Raw genomic sequence first — 16,834 nt, 5'->3', positions numbered from 1 at the left:
AAGGAATAAGAGCAAAGATATGCCTTCTTCAAGGAAGGACATAATATACCAAGCAAATCTTTAGCATTTTCTTCCAACTCTAAAAATTCTTGCTATATGGAAGCCTTTTACAAGGTTTCCTAACATAGCTATTACATAAAGATCTTATCTTTCCAGCATGTTAAAGAACACGGTGCCTTCCTCAGAAAGAATGTGGCCCTCAAAAGAAAATTCAAGACATAAGGACTATTCTGCCACATCAACATGAAATTTATTCTTTTCAGGCCTTCAAATAACGTTTTTTTAAAGTTGAGAATGATAGAAATTTAGAAAGTAAATATATTTTTATAATAAGTTCTTTAAAAACTGCTAGTGGAGAGAATGTTAATGTATTCTTGAGAAATGTATCAAATGTGCCAAAGAGAAATGTTTCCCATACTTTTTATTAATAAAGTACATTTATAGAAATAATGTATGAGAACGTTACAGCAAAAGAACTTCAGAAATAAGATATGGAAAAACCTCAGATGAATCAGCAAGTGCCAAGTGATAATTTCAGGACACCGTACTAACAAGGCCACATCACAGGTACAAATAAACTTTACCCCAAATAGTTATCCTCACCCAATTTCCTTATTCTCTTTAAACATCTCTAAATTTCACAAATCTGTCATTTCAATTATTTACTTCAAAGGTTTACCCATTCCTCTTCCGAGACATTTCTGTTCACTATCACAGCATATCTTCAGTCTACATTCTAGAAAACAGAACTGCACTGCCTATCCCCTGTGCCCTCACCTATCTTTCATAAAAATCATCACCAATAAGTGTATTAAACACTTGCTCGAGTTATTCCTTTTTCAAGACAGACCTGCTTCCAAATACCACTGAAAAGTTTTGAAATACATGGGGCACCTGGGTGACTCAGTGGGTTAAGGCCTCTGCCTTCAGCTCAGGTCATGATCCCGGGGTCCTGGGATCGAGCCCTGCATCTGGCTCTCTGCTTGACAGGGAGCCTGCTTCCCTTCCTCTCTCTCTGCCTGCCTCTCTGCCTACTTGTGATCTCTGTCTGTCAAATAAATAAATAAAAAATCTTAAAAAAAAAAAAAAGTTTTGAAATACAATGAGCTTTAAACTCTGCCACCAAGCACTGAGGCAAATATTCCTAAAGGCCTGCTCTGCCCCTATTCCTTAACAATTTTGTTTGTGGATGTTCAATCAACTCTGTTGTCACTAAAAGTGGTCAAGCAACCCACTTGTTAGCCAATGACAGCTAGGTGGAAGTCTCCTGGTTGGATTGAAAACACAAAGCTATTGTTGTCTCAATGAAAAGAGGCAAATTCAGCTTTGTGTGCATTTTGCCTTTTTCTCATCGTCCTGCCTAGAATGAGGGTCTAATATTTGGATAGGCAGGAATCTCCTGATGGACACGAAGATGAAAGCCACCTACTAAGGAGCAATAAGCAAGAAAATATGCCTGATGGTACTGCTAAGCAGCAACAGTAGCCCAGGACTTTTTCCTACCTGGGAAAATAGCCCTCTTTGTGCTAAGCTAAGGTAGTAAGGTCGCTGTTCCATTTACTGAAACAGGATCCTAACTGATGCAAGCACCACTGCGTCCTAGCCATCCTCTTTCATCTGAATGCTGTCCAAGTCCTACTAGGCGTATCTTGATTTAAAACTTGCCTCCTAAAAGCAGGGTGCCTTTTTAAAAGATTTTATTTATTTATCTGACAGAGAGTGAGCAAGCAAGAGAGCACAAGCAGGGGGAGTGAGAGAGGGAGAAGCAGGCTGCCCACTGAGCAGGTAGCCTGACACGGGCTCAAACCCAGGATCAGGTCCAGGATCATGACCTGAGCTGAAGACAGATGCTTAACCAACTGAGCCACCAAGGCATCCCCCTAAAAGTAGCTTCTTATAAAGTTAACCATATACTTCTCATAAAGCTATACTTATTATATGACAAAACAATCCCATTCCCAGGTATTTACCCAAGTCAAAAAAAAAAAAAGTATAAACAAAACAAAACCTGTACATCAATGTTTACAGAGGCTTCACTCACTCATACTCACCAAATACGGGTAACATCCCAAATATCCCTCAATTGGGAAATAAATGAACAAACTGTGGTACATCCATATTATGGAACAGAATAGCAACAGAGAGGTACTGACTACTGTTACATGTAGTAACATAAATGAATCTCGAATGCACTACAGCTAAGTCAAAGAGTCAGACTCAAAAAGCCACATACTGTATGATTCCATTTACATCATGTTTTGCAAAGATATGAATATAGGAGCAGGAAAAAGACCGCTGGTTATCAGAGGCTAGAGCTGGGGGTAGAAGTTGACTGCAAAGGGCATGAGGATTTCTGGGGGGTTAATGGAACAGTCCTATACCTTGATTGTGGCGGAACAGTCTTATACCTTGATTGTGGCAGTGATTAAATGTCGATATACATCTGTCAGAACCATATATTAAAAAGGATGAATTTCACTGTATGTAAAACATACCTTAAAATAAACAGAGAGGGTGGGTGGGCAGGTACTATACCTCCTACAAGAAGTCTTGCAAAACAAATTAGTAGCCCTGCCTTCCTAAGATTCCAAGTACCCCTTGACCAAACATTATTATCCCTATAAGGTTAAAATTAATGCTTCAGTTGCCTGTGGTCTCATAGCCATCTCACATATATTTATCTTTTATGTCATATTAGGGTAAGAGTCTTAAAGGCAAGGGAAATATCTACTCCTATATGTTTTTGGTGACCTCAGCCATATGTAACAAAATTCTTGCCTTTTCAAATACTGAATGTTTACCTCTGACTTTTAAGCTAAATAATTATCAAGAAGTTAGCCAAAGGTATCATAATATACATTAACATAAAGTATCAAAACAAACATATCATAATTTACAAATTAACATAATATAAATTCAAAGGTTACTAAGATATCTCACTAACATTAGAAAATCAAACCAGCCTTCACCAGAGCCTTTACATTCGCTAACAAAGCTGGTTTTTGTCTTCATATTAATATACCTTAAATTTCTCTAGCCAGGGGAATTTTTCCTTTAAAGCATTTTTTACACAAAACCACAAGGGGGCATAGTTCATATTCACACAGGGAGAGTTAATCTAGAAAGTAACGCATTCAAACAGATCAGTTTGGTTTGTCTAGTGATGGTCTGTCCTATGTGGTGAGAATTTAATGTTCAAAACCACAGTAGTTTAAGTACTGTTAGCTATTATTACTGATTTCCAACTGTAATTACCAACCAGATCAACACACTTTTACCCAATTTCTTTAAAAACAACAAAGATGGGACACCTGGGTGGCTCAGTTAGGTAAGTGTCTGCCCTCAGTTCAAGTCATGATTCCAGGGTCCTGGGATTGAGTCCCGCACGTACCAGGCTCCTTGCTCAGAAGGGAACCTGCTTCTCCTTCTGCCTGCCACTCCCCCTCCTTGTGCACACTCATGCTCAGTCTCTCCCTCTCCCTGACAAATAAATTAATAAAACCCTTTTAATAAATAAACAAACTGGGTAAGGAGGTGAAAACAGAAAGGGAAGACAGAAGGTAAAGGGGTAAGGGATGGGAGGTCTCAAATAGTGCAAGACCATGTACAGGTGACAGTGGGAGCCAGAGAGAATGGAAGTTATGATCAAAGAGGAGTATGCCTGGGGCGCCTGGGTGGCTCAGTGGGTTAAAGCCTCTGCCTTCAGCTCAGGTCATGATCTCAGGGTCCTGGGATCAAGCCCCACATCGGGCTCTCTGCTCGGTGGGGAGACTGCTTCCCCCTCTCTCTCTGCCTGCCTCTCTGCCTACCTGTGATCTATCTATCAAATAAATAAATAAAATCTTTTTTTTTTTTTAAAGATTTTTATTTATTCACTTGACAGAGAGAGATTACAAGTAGGCAGAGAGGCAGGCAGAGAGAGAGGAGGAAGCAGGCTCCCTGCTGAGCAGAGAGCCCGATGCGGGACTCGATCCCAGGACCCTGAGATCATGACCCGAGCCGAAGGCAGCGGCCCAACCCACTGAGCCACCCAGGCGCCCCAATAAATAAAATCTTAAAAAAAAAAAAAAAAAGAGGAGTATGCCCAAGGGCACCTGGCTGGCTCAGTCAGTAGAGCACGCAACTCTCGATCAAGGTTGGGTTCAAGCCCCACACTCGATGTAGCAATTACTTAAAAAAAAATTTTTTTTTTAATTTATAGAAAGACGAGTATGCCCAGCTTTAGGATTTTCAAGGCAAAAAAAATCCAGAATGTAAAATCCAGACTGTGATCATGAAAGTGAGCAGCTAAAATTGCATGGAGGTGAAGGACACCAGAAATCCAAATATAAAAAGGCCCTAATGAACTATTATAAGCTATGAGTCTCAAAAAGTCAGGGGAATTCTAAGTATACACGCTTCTGTTGGAACATCTAATATGCCAACGACAGGTGGCAAAGGCAACTGCAACCCGCTGGAACCCATCTTGTTACAAGTCACTGGGGAGGGTGTTAGAACTGCAGAGAGCTGTGTAGACAGATGGCAGGAAATTCAAAGAAGGGCGAAGGAGCAGTCATCTGAATCCACATCAAGAAGGCCCTATATGTCACAAAATCAAATAGTCACTTTTTGTTCTTCTTTTATTTCCTCTTAATACAGCAAACTACACTACTACTAATCACATCTTCCTTCTCAAAATCCTCCCCTTTACTGGCTTCCATGACATGTCATAGTCCTAATTTTCTTCTACCTCTCCAGCCCTCACTTGGAAGTCTTACTGGTTTCTACTGTAAGGCTGTCTTCTCCTTTCACTCTATCCTCTCTCTCTGCGGGGGGGATGTCTTTACATTTATAACGTTAGGATTTAAAAATATGTATCTCCAGCCCAGTCTGGTCCAAGACCCAATGTCTACATAACATCTTCAAATACATATCTCAGAATCTCCTGACACTCAACAATGTCCAAAATCAATACATCCAAACCTTATTCCACAATTCACTGTTCAGAGGGGCTCAGAGTAGAATCTAGAAGTCTCAAAACCTCTTTCCTCCTGAACCTCTTATTAACCAATCCCCAAATAGTGCCCATTTACCACCCAAGTGTTCTAAATCCACCTGGTTCTTTCTGTCCACATCACTGCCATCTTTTAAAAACTTCTATCATGGGGGCACCTCAATGGCTCAGTGGGTTAAGCCTCTGCCTTTGGCTCAGGTCATGATCTCAGGTCCTGGGATCGAGCCTCGCATCGGGCTCTCTGCTTGGCAGGGAGCCTGCCTCCCCCTCTCTCTGCCTGCTTCTTTGTCTACTTGTGCTCTCTCTCTCCTCGTCAAATAAATAAATAAAATCTTAAAAAAAAAAAAAACTTCTATCATGTCGGGGGCACCTGGGTGGCTCAGTGGGTTAAAGACTCTGCCTTCGGCTCAGGTCGTGATCCCAGGGTCCTAGGATTGAGCCCCGCATCGGGCTCTCTGCTCGGCAGGAAGCCTGCTTCCTCCTCTCTCTCTGCCTGCCTCTCTGCCTACTTGTGAGAGCTCTCTCTGTCAAATAAATAAATAAAATCTTTTAAAAATTTTTTAAAAATTAAAAAATAAAAACTTCTATAATCTCTTACCTATACTCAAGTTCCTTGAACATGCCAATCCATCTAGATATGCCTCCCTGCCTCCCCTCATCTTCTCCTAGCTAGATCTGAGTTCAGTTCAACCTCCCTTTGCCAAGGAACACTGCCCTCCTCCAGACTACATGCTGAGAAAGAGGGAAGAACAGTCTTGTGGACTGTAGAACACAGTCATTGAAAATGGTGACCATCACTAATATTGGTCTAACTTTCTCAAAGTTCATGATTCAATTTATACAGCCACCAGAGATAAGAGAACCAAAGCTGGCAAATTAGAAACTCATCTCAGACCTTTCCTACTCACTTAAGTGAACTCAAAACTTGCAAGATTCAACAACTGAGTTTAGTTAACTTCTTAGCTGCTTTATAATCTATGCTGACTAGCAGCATTGTCATCCACCTCAAAAGAATTAGACATTTATAAAAAGGCCTGGCACCATTGAGCAGCACCAACTCCCAACTGATCAAAGTCAGGGCTAAGTAGCAAGGGGAACAACAGCCTAGTGTTTTAGCAGTTAGGTCACTTCCATCCCATCTAGCAGGATACAATCTTCAACACGGTCGCATTCAATCTTCAAAACCAAAGTATCAAACAGGAAATGGAGTTAATTCTTCTTGTTTTATTATTCCTCTGTGTAAAATAATAAAAAGATATAACCTATTGATAAAAACAAAGAAGCAAAACAAAAAACAAAACACAACAAAATAACCACATACTTAGGGAGCTGTGAGGAGAAACAACTCTATCAATAAAGAAGCCAGCTAAAGGGAGCAAGGAGCTAGGTGCTTCAATATGCCATGCATATTGAGTTCTTCACTAAGTCAAACCACGTTATGGTCCTAACTGCTTCTAAGTTTGACCACACAATTGGCTGAGCTCCCCTCATGCTGAAACTGGGTGTTCCTACCCTGTACCATTTAACAGAAATTCAATCAACAAATATTTATTCTCCACATACTAAATTCCAGGCATAGTGCAAAGTGCAGTGGAATCAAAGATGTCTAAGACTAGGGATGACTAGCATACTATGCAAGAGGTGCTACCATGGCTGTATTCATAAGCTACATAGTCACAAATGAGGTAGTCCATACTGCCTTAGGTTAGGGTGGTCCATGGATTGGCAGCCAATCCACACGCTGAAGCCAGAGTATAGACCAACTATGTTCCTAAGTAAATATTTAAATCAGCTGACATCTTCACCAAGATTTCCTCTCAATAAAAAAAGGAGGGGCGCCTGGGTGGCTCAGTGGGTTAAAGCCCCTGCCTTCGGCTCAGGTCATGATCCCAGGGTCCTGGGATCGAGCCCAGCATCAGGCTCTTCTCTCATCGGGGACCCTGTTTCCTCCTCTCTCTCTGCCTGCCTCTCTGCCTACTTGTGATCTCTGTCTGTCGAATAAATAAATAGAATCTTAAGAAAAAAGTAATGTATCAATTTACATTCTAATACAAGTTCCTTATCTCATTAGAGACTAGTACTCTGGCAGCACTGAGATAAAGAAAATGAAGATTAAGAAGAGAGTGACATTTGAGGTGACATCTGACACAGGTCTCTCAAGATAAGATTCTGCCTAGGAGGTAAAGAGAAAAAGGCATTCCAGTATACTCTGCTCCTGGTGGCTTAAACTCCTTCATGTGTTAGCCAAAGGTGTGACTAAAATTCTAAGTGGCTAGATTCTACTTGCTTCAAAATTAAATTCTTCTGATCATCCCTTCACCACCATCCATCTCTGCATTTTACAGTATTCATAACTGATATTTATATACCCCTCGACTAAATTCTGTTTGCTCTCAATTGGTTCTAAATCTTAATGTTTATGCTGGTTTCCCACAGAATTATCCCTGTAGCTTTAAAGGGCAGTCACTAACTTTCTCACCTAACAGTGTAATATCTGCCATGACATTACATATGCAAGTGGGTTTAAATTAACAATTGAAGATACCATGGATGGACTTAGAAGGAATTATGGTAAGTGAAGTAAGTCAGAAAGAGAAAGACAAATATCATGTGACCTCACTTAAATGTGAAATCTGAAAAATAAAACTAAATAATAAACAAAAAGCAGAATCAAACCTATAAACACAGAGAACAAACTCATGATCGCTAGAGGGGAGGTGGGTGGAAGGATGGGTGAAGGGCAAGTGGGAGACACAGGCTTCCAGTTATGGAATGACCAAGTCATTGGGATAAAAAGTACAGCATAGGAATATAGTCAATGGTATTATAATAGTGTTGTGTGGTGATGGACAGTAGCTACATTGTGGTGAGCAAAGCATAATCTATAGACTTGTTGAACTACTTACTCTGTATACCTGAAACCAATATGACATTATGTACCAACTATACTCAAATATTAAAAAAAAAACAAAAACATGTATTTTAAGAGATTTACAAGTGAGACAGTGAGTGCTATACAAAAGCATTAAGATACCCTGGGCTGGGGGCACCTGGATGGCTCAGTGGGTTGGGCCGCTGCCTTAGGCTCAGGTCATGATCTCAGGGTCCTGGGATCGAGTCCCGCGTCGGGCTCTCTGCTCAGTGGGGAGCCTGCTTCCCTCTCTCTCTCTCTGCCTGCTTCTCTGCCTACTTGTGATCTCTCTCCGTCAAATAAATAAATAAAATGTTTAAAAAAAAAAAAAAAAAGATACCCTGGGCTGTTTCTCATTGGTACGTTTACTCACAACTTCACATTGTACCCACAGCACATATTAATGAACTAATAAAACGTGCCAAGTCATACTTTATTCTTTGCTGGGCATCCCATCAAGCTTATCTCACTCACATATCCAGACTCTGGGGATGACAACTGTGGTGATAATAAACACCAATAATTTTACTAACATCCTCTTTCCATAATGCCAACACAGTCTCAAATTATTTGTTACAAATAAAAACGTTGAATTTAAAAATAAACTAAAAAATTAAGTTGAACAAAGCAAAAATTTCACCTGCTGGTCCAAAGAGTTTTAAGTACCTTTCTTGACCTCAGAAGATAACTATCCTCTTTCTCATCTCAGGCTCTCCTCATTTTTTTTTTAATTTTTTTATTAACATACAATGTATTATTAGCCCCAGGGGTACAGGTACCTCATTTCTTAACTCCAGAAAACCATCATCTGACTTAAAAATGCATTTGACCATTCAATAGTTCTGCCTGGTTTCAGCTTCAGGGTGAGCTGTCATATTCCTTTCTGAGAAGACAGTAAGAGAGTGGGATTTTTCATGAGTATATCTAGCTAGACATCTATTAAACTTTCTCCCTAACAAGCATAAAGCCACAAGTCATGTTGTGGCTGAATTTTCTTAGCCATTACTCACAGGAAAGAATTCCTGGTCTTTTTAAAATTAAGGATAAACACATGTATCATTGCTATACTTCCTCTACCAAGCATACTGCAGTCATCCAACAAGTTTTTGTTGGGGGAGGAAAAAAAAATCAAAAGAAAAACATAGTGAAGTATTATATATTTTTGAATAAGAGCACCCACTCATGACTACCTGAGCACTGAACATCTAACATAGGAGGCATGCGGTAGCTCCCCTCAAAGAGCAGAGTACGGTCCCATGACAACACCAGTTATTCACAAAGAGATCCTATTAGGTCTTCTCAAAACTTCCTCAATAACAAACCTCATATAATATAGCTCACACCCCCATTCCCTAGTATCAACATTATAAGGGAATTCAATCAATCAAAACTGCCCTAGTAAAAACTGTACACTTCTTTTTAAAACATCAAGTAACAATCTCAAGTTCACTACATACCAACCCCGAAGAACAGCAAAATTAGTACTAGTCATTTTCAGAGGAATATTTGCAATGTTGAAAAACACCATCATTTCCTTTTTCAAAGTACTCATTAGGGCCAGAACAGGCATTAGTTGGAAGTAGTCAACCTTGCCACAGTACAAGAAAGTTATTTCACTAGTTCTGAACTCTTGACTCACTTCCTTCTTTCTTCCCTCCATCTTGCAATCTCCTCTGGAGTATCTAACTTGATCTTCTTCATACCAGGAGCATGCATCTAGGGAGAAAAAGCCTGCTGAACATCAGGAAGCATATGTGTTGGCTGTTTTTTGTTTTGTTTTGTTTTTTAACTTTTTGTTTTTTAAAGTAGGCTCCATGTCCCCAAGGCTTGAACTCACAATGCTGAGATCAACAGTCACATGCTATACTGACTGAACCAACCAGGCCCCCTCATGTTGTATGTTTCTCACTAAATTTCCAATATCATGAGGGATAATGGAGACTCTGTACTCAACATTAAATTTCTTAGCAGAGACAATTTTAAAAAAAAGTAATCAGATGTTATCTATCCATTATTATGACTCCTCCTTTAAAGGAAAAAGAGTAATTTTTTATGTATTTAGATTAGTGCTATTGATAAAGAAAAAAGAAGTAACATAACTTTGGTTACAAAGTAGGTATGTCATTATTTCTCAACCGACATCAAATACCCAAATGAATGACTGACCAACCAAAACTGGCTGAGGTAACTAAAAAAATAATGAATAAATAGAATGATCTGAAGCAGCACCATGTAGTAAAACAAGTATAGAATGTGTGGTCAAGAAACTCAAGTGCAAGAATCATTTCTAAGGCCCTGGACAAGTTATTATTGTTTTTTTTAATCTATTAACTCTGGCCAATATTTATCTGCTTCACATAGTGGTTTATGAGGATAAAACTGAATAATACAAAGTACAAAGTACTCCATGACTGTTACTTATTATTAGGCTATGTAAACGAAGAGCTGTGGACAGCAAATCAATGAAATAAAAAGAGCATGAATTTAAATTTAAAAAAAAAAAAACAAAAACCCACACAAGAACTTACATTTCTCCAATGGAACTGGACAATCTTCTCATGTGCACTAAAAGAACAATCTACTTCAGGACACTGAAAGAGTTTAGGGAAAAAGACCATTCGATGTTTTCCATATAAAATTTATCCTACTACTACATATTCAGACATAATCTGGTTGAATTACTTACGTCCATAGCAAAACAGCATTTCAAAATAGGATTGTATTTAAAAAGGAATGACATTCTCAAAGCATATAAAACAATAATGTATATCACTTACTTCTCTACTTAGTAAATGCATAACATCAGCAATGTTATAAAATTTTCTTAATTCCCAAAGTCGAAGGGGCATTCCTATTAACTGAAAAGAACCTTTCCAAATTAAGAATATTATGATTAAAAATTTCTTAAAAGTACTTAATAAGGTCCAGACCATCCTTAGAGAGTAAAGGGCCATGGCAAGTTACAGTGTGATTAAATAGTCAAGGGAAGTGTTTAAGGGGAAAAAACACACAAAGGTGATATAGAGAACCGTAGGTGAGGTCCAGCACCCTTACAAAGCAGAGGAGATGCACACACACAGCTGTCAGACCTCCCTTCTTTGCTGCCATCTTGCCTCTTCCTGAAGCAGTGGGCTCCCCGCCCTCAAACTGCAAATCCCAGGGTCTCAGTCTCAATTTGTCAAGTAATCAAACAACTTTTTTATGAAAATTATAAACTTTTATGGAAAAAAGCTCAGAATTTCTACCAAATATACCCACTTTGCTATCAATTTCAGGGAAACCAAGAAAAACCTACTTTCGTATGTTCGGACATGTGTTTTTCATACTTTTCTTGATTTTTAAAACCACGATCACAGGTATCACAAAAACAATGAAAAACTGGTTCCTTTCTTTTCTGCAAACAAAAACAGAGGCATTAGGCTTTTGATAAAAAAAAAAATTTTAATCCATAATAAAAATATAACTATCCTTCCAGTGGTATGTACTTTGATTTTTCACATAACCCATCATGTATGTGGGAGAAACTTTTGAGTACATGTCTAATGAAGGAGTATTTGTTTTTTTATTTTATTTTTTGGAAATACATTAGGAAAAGCCAGGCATGGTAAAGAAATTTTAAATCTAAGTAAAGCAAATATAATCATAGATTTCAAATTGGTAATCTAATTAAGAGTACAGCATATGTCAAAATAATCTAATGATCAGTATTCCTGGTAAAGACAGCATTCTAACTTATAGGAAAAACAACTATATTACATTTTTTTGAAACCCCCCAAAAAACATTATTGAGTAAAGGTCAGGTTTTTTTTTCAAATTTGCTATTTTTATGTTTAAACATAAAACAAAAAAAGATAACCACCATGACAGACTATATAGGAAATGGTTTCCCATTTAATGGTTTCCCATTAAATCCCATTTAATGGTGGGATTACGTTAATAAATACATTATACATGCACAATATTTTCTTAGTATTAGCTACACAGTTTCCATGCCAAAATGAAGAAGGATACTAATTTCATGCTGTAGACTTTATTCAACTCATTCTAAAATAATGACATTACTTTTTTTTTTTAAGATTTTAAGTAATCTCTGTACCCAACTTGGGGCTCAAACTTACAATCCCAAGATCAAGAGTCACATGCTCTACCAACTGAGCCAGCAAGGCACCCTGACATTTATATACCTTAAAACAGACCAGATTTATAACCCTCATCAGAATAAAAGAAGCCTGGGACACGTGGGTGGCTCAGTCGGTTAAGCATCCAGGGCTCCTGATTTCAGTTCAGGTCATGATCTCAGGGTCTTGAGATTGAGCCCTGGTCTGTTGAGTGCTCACTGGGAAGTCGGCTTAAGATTCTCTCTGCCTCTGCCCCTTCCCTCTGTGCACATCTATGTGCAACTTCTCTCTCCCCCTCTCTAATATAAATAAATAAATAATCTTAAAAAAAAAAAAAACAAGAATAAAGGAAGCCTATTTTAAGATTTGGTCTCTGAAGCATAGCCAAGAGTTGATCCTGATTTTAAAAAAATAATTTTTCATAAAAATGGTAAATACCCACTACTGAAAAGAACTGAAGCATTATAAGGAATTGAGATAAACAAATAATAAATAACAATGACAGCACAGAAAACCTTGTCTGAACAATTTCAGACATTACTTCAGGTATAGAAGATAAACAAATTATGTATATTAAATTTAATTTTAATTGAATTTGACACAAGAAAAACTGCTGCAAATGCTTTTTTTTTTTTTTTTAAAGATTTTAATTATTTATTTGACAGAGAGACACAGCGAGAGAGGGAACACAAGCAGAGGGAGAGGGAGAAACAGGTTTTCCGCCAAATAGGGAGCCCAATGCGGGGCTGGATCCCAGAACCTTGTGATCATGACCTGAGCCAAAGGCAGACGCTCAACCAACTCAGCCACCCAGGAGCCCTGCAAATGCTTTTTTTAAACACAGAAATATTTGTTCCTAAAAGATCTGTGTTATAAAAAAAAAAATCATAAAAAACAAAAGGTTTATGTCATTGTAATTTGTTCTTAACTCCATGCTTTCAATTTTATAAGAGAAAAGTTTGGATTTCCATTCTTTCTCCCTAAATTCCATCCTTCCCATCCCAATTTGCTAATATACATGTGTGTGTATATATATATGTATACACACACACATATTTTTTTTAGCTCAGCAAGATTTAATAACATTTATACTTACTAGTAATATAATTCTCAATTATATTTATTCATGAAAATATACTGAACTGGATTGACTGTTTTTTCTACAATTTCTCCATTTATTTCTCAAAAAGATTTTGCTTAAAGTTTTTCCTTAAAGTTAAGATCCTATTTTAGCCAGGCCTGTGTCAAAAATGGATGCAAAACATTGAGACCGTTATGACAGAAATATAAGGCATGAAACAGTGACATAGGGACCCAAGCGTCACATTCAAGAATATCTTTAAAAATACCTTTTTTTTCTGTTTTCTACTGGGAGGGAAGTTGACATCAGCGAACTTTGGATCATATTTTCGTGGAAAATAAGGATGTTTAACTAAAAAACAAATAGAAATCCATAAGTATTTGCAATGACACAATTTTTAAATTTTTATTTGCCCTAACATGTCACAAATACTTGAGCAAAAACTACCTCTTCTGAGAAGAGTAATAGTTCAAACATATTAACAAAGATTAAGAACAATCTACCAAATAAATATTTTTCAGATGAATACATAATTGGTAAGATTACAAATCCATACATACCTTAGGTGTCAAAGGAAAGAAAGGAGTGGCCACCCTAACCTGATGAAATTCCTTGTAGTTATTTCAAACAGTAGAAATGTAAACAATAAAATCCCAATATAGTGCTTTCAGCATCAATTTTACACTAGGCAAACAGAGCCTTGTGAAATATACTTTCTCTCAAATTCTTTCCTGTCTTATTGCCATGACTCAACTCTGAAACCCTTATCTTTCACCTCAATTACTCTGACAGCCTACCCCACTGTCTTCCAGTTCCTAACCCCTCTCTTCCAACAGACCCTGCACACTGACATCACAAAATAATCCTCCACTGGTCACAATTCTGCTGGACAATCTATAAATGGCTTCAGAGTCCTCTAATGAGATCTCGGTTTATTTCCTCAACCTACTCTTCACTCCATACCCTCCACTTACTTTACTTCAGTCACACCAGAACAGCGCAATTCTCAGAACTCACCTTGTACTCACTCTCCCAAGACACTTCCTCCAAAAGCTTTCCAACTTCCTCTACACTCTGAAATCACCTTTCATATGCCTCCATCACCAGTCATGCTGTGTTGATTTATATTTATGAGCTCATCTCATCTGATTTACAACTGTCTTAGGCACATTCCTATTCCCAGCACTTGGCTGGAACCCAAACACTGATCTGGATTCAAGTTAATGTAAATTAAATCTTAGGCAGAGTTGGAGAAGTGTTTTAAGTGAACAAACTCATGGCTTTAAATACGATCTATATGCTGATACCCAAATTCACAGCTCCAGCTACAAATCTCCCCCTTGGGCGCTCCTGGGGGGCTCAGTGGGTTAAAGCCTCTGCCTTCGGCTCAGGTCATGATCCCAGGGTCCTAAGATGGAGCCCTGCATCGGGCTCTCTGCTCCGCGGGGAGCCTGCTTCCTCCTCTCTCTCTCTCTCTGCCTGCCTCTCTGCCTACTTGTGATCTCTCTCTGTCAAATAAATAAAATCTTTAAAAAATTTACAAATCTCCCCCTGGAAAGTACAAACTAACAGCCTATTCAATATCTCTATTTGACACAAACATACTCCAAACTCAACTCCTGGTCTTCCTTCCAAATCTGTTCCACCCCCATTCTTCTGCTTGTTTGGCAAAAAACTTTATTCTTTTCTTATCTTTACCTCACACCTTGTGTGATCCTTTAGCAGATCGTGTTGTATCTGATCCTTCAGCAGATCGTGTTGGCCCTACCCTACCTTCAAATTAGATCTGGAATCCAACACTTCTCATCATCTCCTGAGCTCCACCCTGGTCCAAGTCGCCAATATCTTTCACTTGCATAGGTGCAAAAGCTTCTTAATTCGTTTCCCTTTAAGTCAATTTCCATCAGTGGCCCATTAATCCTTCTAAAATATAAATCAAATTGTGTCACGCCCCTAAACTAACCCTATCACAGGAGTAAAAAGTCAAAGTCCCAACATCTACAAGGCCCTAGCAGGTCTGCCCTCTTCCCCAATCTAGGGGCTCTTTCCTCTCTAGCAACATGGGCTTCAGGTCCAATCTACAGCTCCTGCCTCAAGATCTTTGCACTTGCAGTTCATTCTGCTTACATCCCTATTCCCCCAGATTATCCACAGCTCTGATCGCTCACCTCCCTTTGCTCGAATGTCACCTTCTTTATGACTGACACTGACATTTAAAACTGCCCTATCATTCTTCTTCTTTGCTGTGTCTCTCTCCGTAGCACTCATTGCCTTCTAATGCACACTGCTTTATTCTGTCTTCTGCCACCAGGAAATGTTAAGCTCCATAAATATAGAGATGTTTGTATGTTTGCTTCACTGCTATGTTCCCAGTTCCTGGTACATAGTTGGAATTCAATAAATAACTGTCGAACTGACTGAATAGGCGGGGAAAAACATTACTGTCGTACAAATTATGAGACATGAATGAACAGCCTTCAAGAGTGCAGGGCAGAATCAGAAGTAGAGAGAGGAAAAGGGGGAAAGTGAGAGAGGGAAGAAGGGGAGAAGAAAAATAAAGGGGTGGTGAGGAGAGGAGTAAGAGCCTACCTGGAGCGTTCTGATGCCCAGGAAAAACACCAGGAGACTGTCTCCAATACCATGATGTCGAAGCCTGGAAATTCCAGGAAGGCTGGCCGTTGAGGTGAGGCTGAGAATCAAGCGGGGACTGGGCGTCGAAGGGAGGCTGTGCCCCGGGAAGAATCTGGGCGTCGAAGGGAGGAGGCGCCTCGGGGAGAGCCTGGGCTTCCTGAAGGGGCTGCTTCTCTGAGGAAGGCTGTGACCCTGCTACGGGGGCGGACGACGAAGGCGGTGGTGGTGGCGGCGGCAGCATTGCCCAGAGCATCCAGCTGTCCCGCTGCGCGGCAGTGTCCCTCGGAGGCCCCAAAGTGGGGGTCAGCTCGGATGCTGGCAACCACCCTGCAGAAGACACGAAATCACTAGCCGGCTCAGCCATGCCTCCCGCCAGGTGGAAACCCAGCATGCGAATGTGGCACAAGCCTTAGGCGTCACCTCCGTTCTCGCGAATTACGCAACTCTGCCAACCAGAGGCTGCTACGTCATCGGTAGGCGCCGGGAAAACTTCCTGCATTTCCGACGGATCCCGGGTTGCCTCTTGGGTAGATTTGACTCTGCGTGGTTAGAGTTGTAAGCTTGAGCAGTGTCCGCTACTGCGGATGGCGAGGGATCTGATCGGGCCGGCGCTGCCGCCCGGCTTCAAGGCCCGGGGGACAGCCGAGGACGAGGAGCGAGACCCCAGCCCTGGTAAGCGGCGGCGTGGACGCTACCCGCCAGGCCCGCCCGCCCCTTCTCTGGCCCGGCCCCACTCTTTGAACAGAGGTCTAAGGCCTGAGAGGGCGGAGCGGTGGCCTGTGGGCGCGGCCGAACCGAACTAACTTGGCTTCTTTAGCGGTAGCAGGGAGGAGAGGGTGGGCTGATAATGATGACAATGATGATGTATTCTCATTTAGCGGTGAATGGGCTGGACCCTGTGCTAAACGATCGATACACATTCAGTCATTTCATTCTCCTAGCCACTGTATAAGGCAAAGATTATCATTTCCATGTTACAAACGCTAACACTGAGGCCCAGGCTGTTGCGCAGATCGCATAGCGAATAAACGGTGGAGCCCGATTTAGAACACAGCCAGTGCTCCTAACCTCTGTGCCATTTCGTCTTCTGACGTATCATG

The 16,834-nt window shown here is 40.1% G+C and overlaps 2 protein-coding genes across 2 annotated transcripts in view; one reads left to right on the top strand and one right to left on the bottom strand.

The window, feature by feature from the left end:
- Window positions 1–16,192, bottom strand: part of NUFIP1 (nuclear FMR1 interacting protein 1) — a 46,041-nt gene extending 29,849 nt beyond the window's left edge. Inside the window, exons 1-5 of the mRNA XM_059378357.1 lie at window positions 15,693–16,192; window positions 13,372–13,454; window positions 11,200–11,298; window positions 10,433–10,495; window positions 9,544–9,620 (exon numbers count right to left, since the gene is read on the bottom strand). Coding sequence (XP_059234340.1) covers window positions 9,544–9,620; window positions 10,433–10,495; window positions 11,200–11,298; window positions 13,372–13,454; window positions 15,693–16,125 — 755 coding nt within the window. The 5' untranslated portion in view covers window positions 16,126–16,192. The remainder of the gene's footprint in view (window positions 1–9,543; window positions 9,621–10,432; window positions 10,496–11,199; window positions 11,299–13,371; window positions 13,455–15,692) is intronic.
- Window positions 16,193–16,229: 37 nt separating this feature from the next.
- GPALPP1 (GPALPP motifs containing 1) overlaps window positions 16,230–16,834 on the top strand; it is a 40,086-nt gene continuing 39,481 nt past the window's right edge. Inside the window, exon 1 of the mRNA XM_059378358.1 lies at window positions 16,230–16,406. Coding sequence (XP_059234341.1) covers window positions 16,319–16,406 — 88 coding nt within the window. The 5' untranslated portion in view covers window positions 16,230–16,318. The remainder of the gene's footprint in view (window positions 16,407–16,834) is intronic.

The sequence above is a fragment of the Mustela nigripes genome, chromosome 15 (genome assembly GCF_022355385.1).
Source record: "Mustela nigripes isolate SB6536 chromosome 15, MUSNIG.SB6536, whole genome shotgun sequence".
Taxonomy (NCBI): Eukaryota; Metazoa; Chordata; class Mammalia; order Carnivora; family Mustelidae; genus Mustela; species Mustela nigripes.
Note: the sequence above shows the minus strand (reverse complement) of the source record. Positions and strands in the feature narration are given on the sequence as shown.